Source organism: Genypterus blacodes, unplaced genomic scaffold, assembly GCF_046128005.1.
Source record: "Genypterus blacodes isolate CSIRO-AG114 ecotype Tasmania unplaced genomic scaffold, CSIRO-AGI_Gbla_v1 ptg000529l_1, whole genome shotgun sequence".
Classification (NCBI taxonomy): domain Eukaryota; kingdom Metazoa; phylum Chordata; class Actinopteri; order Ophidiiformes; family Ophidiidae; genus Genypterus; species Genypterus blacodes.
The window spans coordinates 20,522-22,500 of NW_027467283.1; the positions used below are offsets into that span (position 1 = coordinate 20,522).

General features: G+C 45.2%; 1 protein-coding gene across 2 annotated transcripts in view; it reads right to left on the reverse strand.

Annotated features, from left to right (window-relative positions):
- Positions 1-740: 740 nt before the first annotated feature.
- g0s2 (G0/G1 switch 2) overlaps positions 741-1,979 on the reverse strand; it is a 1,752-nt gene continuing 513 nt past the window's right edge. Inside the window, exon 2 of one of the 2 annotated variants that reach the window (XM_076140236.1) lies at positions 741-1,727. In XM_076140236.1, coding sequence (XP_075996351.1) covers positions 1,372-1,710 — 339 coding nt within the window. In that variant the 5' untranslated portion in view covers positions 1,711-1,727 and the 3' untranslated portion in view covers positions 741-1,371. Of the gene's footprint in view, positions 1,731-1,979 lie in introns of both variants that reach the window. The other variant, XM_076140235.1, reaches the window with a different exon arrangement.

The window sequence follows — 1,979 nt, forward strand, 5'->3', positions numbered from 1 at the left end:
ACACACACACACACACACACATCTCTATCCACTTGGTCACAATTTCAACACAATCAACTGGATTCAGGAATTCTTATAATTAAGAGTGATCCTCATCATCATCGTCATCATCATCATCTTCATCATCATCATCATCATATTTCCAGATTCTGATCCTCGTGTGTGTGTTTGTGTGTGTTTGTGTGTGTTTGTGTGTGTGTGTGTGTGTGTCTGCAGCACACGTGGAGGTTTTTACAGGGGAAACCTTCACATTACATTTTATGTCCTCCAGCTTGACTTTAAGTTGATTTATCACTTTGACACCATGAGGGGGGGGGGGCACACACTCACATATATCAGTGTGAGTGTGTGCTGTGATTTAACGTTTATCGGCGTCTGACCTCAAACGCAGCGTCGAGGCTCATCAGTCAAACTCTGTTGACTGAGGCTAAACGTGTTCACGTGTCGGCTGCTTTGTCCCATGACGTGTGCGTGTTATCTCAGACTGCAAGCTGCTGCCTGCAGACCGGACCGAGGTTCAGTCTCTGTTTACATGTGACAGCCAAGGATTCAACAAAATAAAAGTCTGTGTAATACCTGTTTTTGTAAACTTCACTTATTAGTTGAGTCACCGTCACTTTGTTGGTCCCCAAAACAAACTAACCAACACGCCAACACGCCAACACTCCAACACACAACACACAACAAACCAACACACCAACACGCTAAAACCTGACAGAATGTGTAATGATATCATTAAATAAGAAGAAGCCTGTAACTTTATTACAGAGCAAATATGTAAACTCAAGCATGATGACATCATCTGTGGCTCTTAAATGTACATAAATCCCCAAAATATTCAAAAAAAATTCAAAATCAAATCAGCATCAGACTTTATATAAAATGAACTTAAACCATAAGAAGTTAAAAAAAATGTCTGTTTCAGGCGCAGTGCAGTTCTGCCAGCAGACAGCAGAGGGAGACAAAGAGCTTCAATGAGTCCCAACGTGAGATGACGAAACAGAAACGAAAACAAATCAGAGTTTCCGAGCAACCAGTTGACCTGTTTGTGTGGTTGAACACTTTCAGGCCTGATGGGTCTCATCAGACTGAAGAGCTTCAGGGTTTGGTATCAATGTTCACAAGATCCTAACCTTCATGCTTCAGACAGATAACATTGTGTTTTCTTTACTAAATGACCTAATTTGCACGTTGTGACGTTTGACACTAGTTTGACTGTGGTCTTACATCATGAAGTTTTATGATCATAACACTGAATCATTAGCATGGTTTCCTCTCTCACATGTCACATAAAGGTCTCTGTGTTGTCTGACACTTTCTGACAGCGCCTGAAGGCATCATGAGTCAATAAATAAAGGAGTCTCTGAGGCCTCAGGAGGCGTGGAGCCGGTTGGCCAGGCTCCTCTGGCTCCGTCCAGATGTTTTGGAGAAGAGGCTCTTCTGGGTCGTGACCCCGTCCAACCCTTCCTCCTCCTCCTCCGCCGCGCTCTGTCTCTGAACCGTTCTCTGATCCCGTGGGAACACGAGGATCATGTCGGCGTCCATGTTGAGGTCGGAGGAGAAGGGCTGGCACGCCGCCTCCACCAGAGCGACCAGAGTGCCCAGAGCGGCGAGCACAGAGCCCAGCAGGTAAACCTTCAGCAGGCCGCGGCTCGGGCGCTGACTCAGCAGCTCTCTGGCAAAGGGGATGAAGTCCTGCATGCTGTCCATGACCACCAGGTCCAACTCTGCTGGAGACACAAGCAGAGACACGTTTAGGTTCAAACCTGTGTGTCACTCATGGGTTAAACCTCTCTGACCTCTGGGAACCTCTGGAGTTTGGATGTTTTGTTGTTTTTCTCATGTTAAAAACAAAACATGACTTTTAAGTGAAAGAGCTCAAACTTCATCTGTTTCATGATCTTTAGTTACTTTGTAACTTTGAGTCTCGTTGATCTAAACTCAGAGCTTCTGACCACAGAGCAGGTTGTTAGTCACAC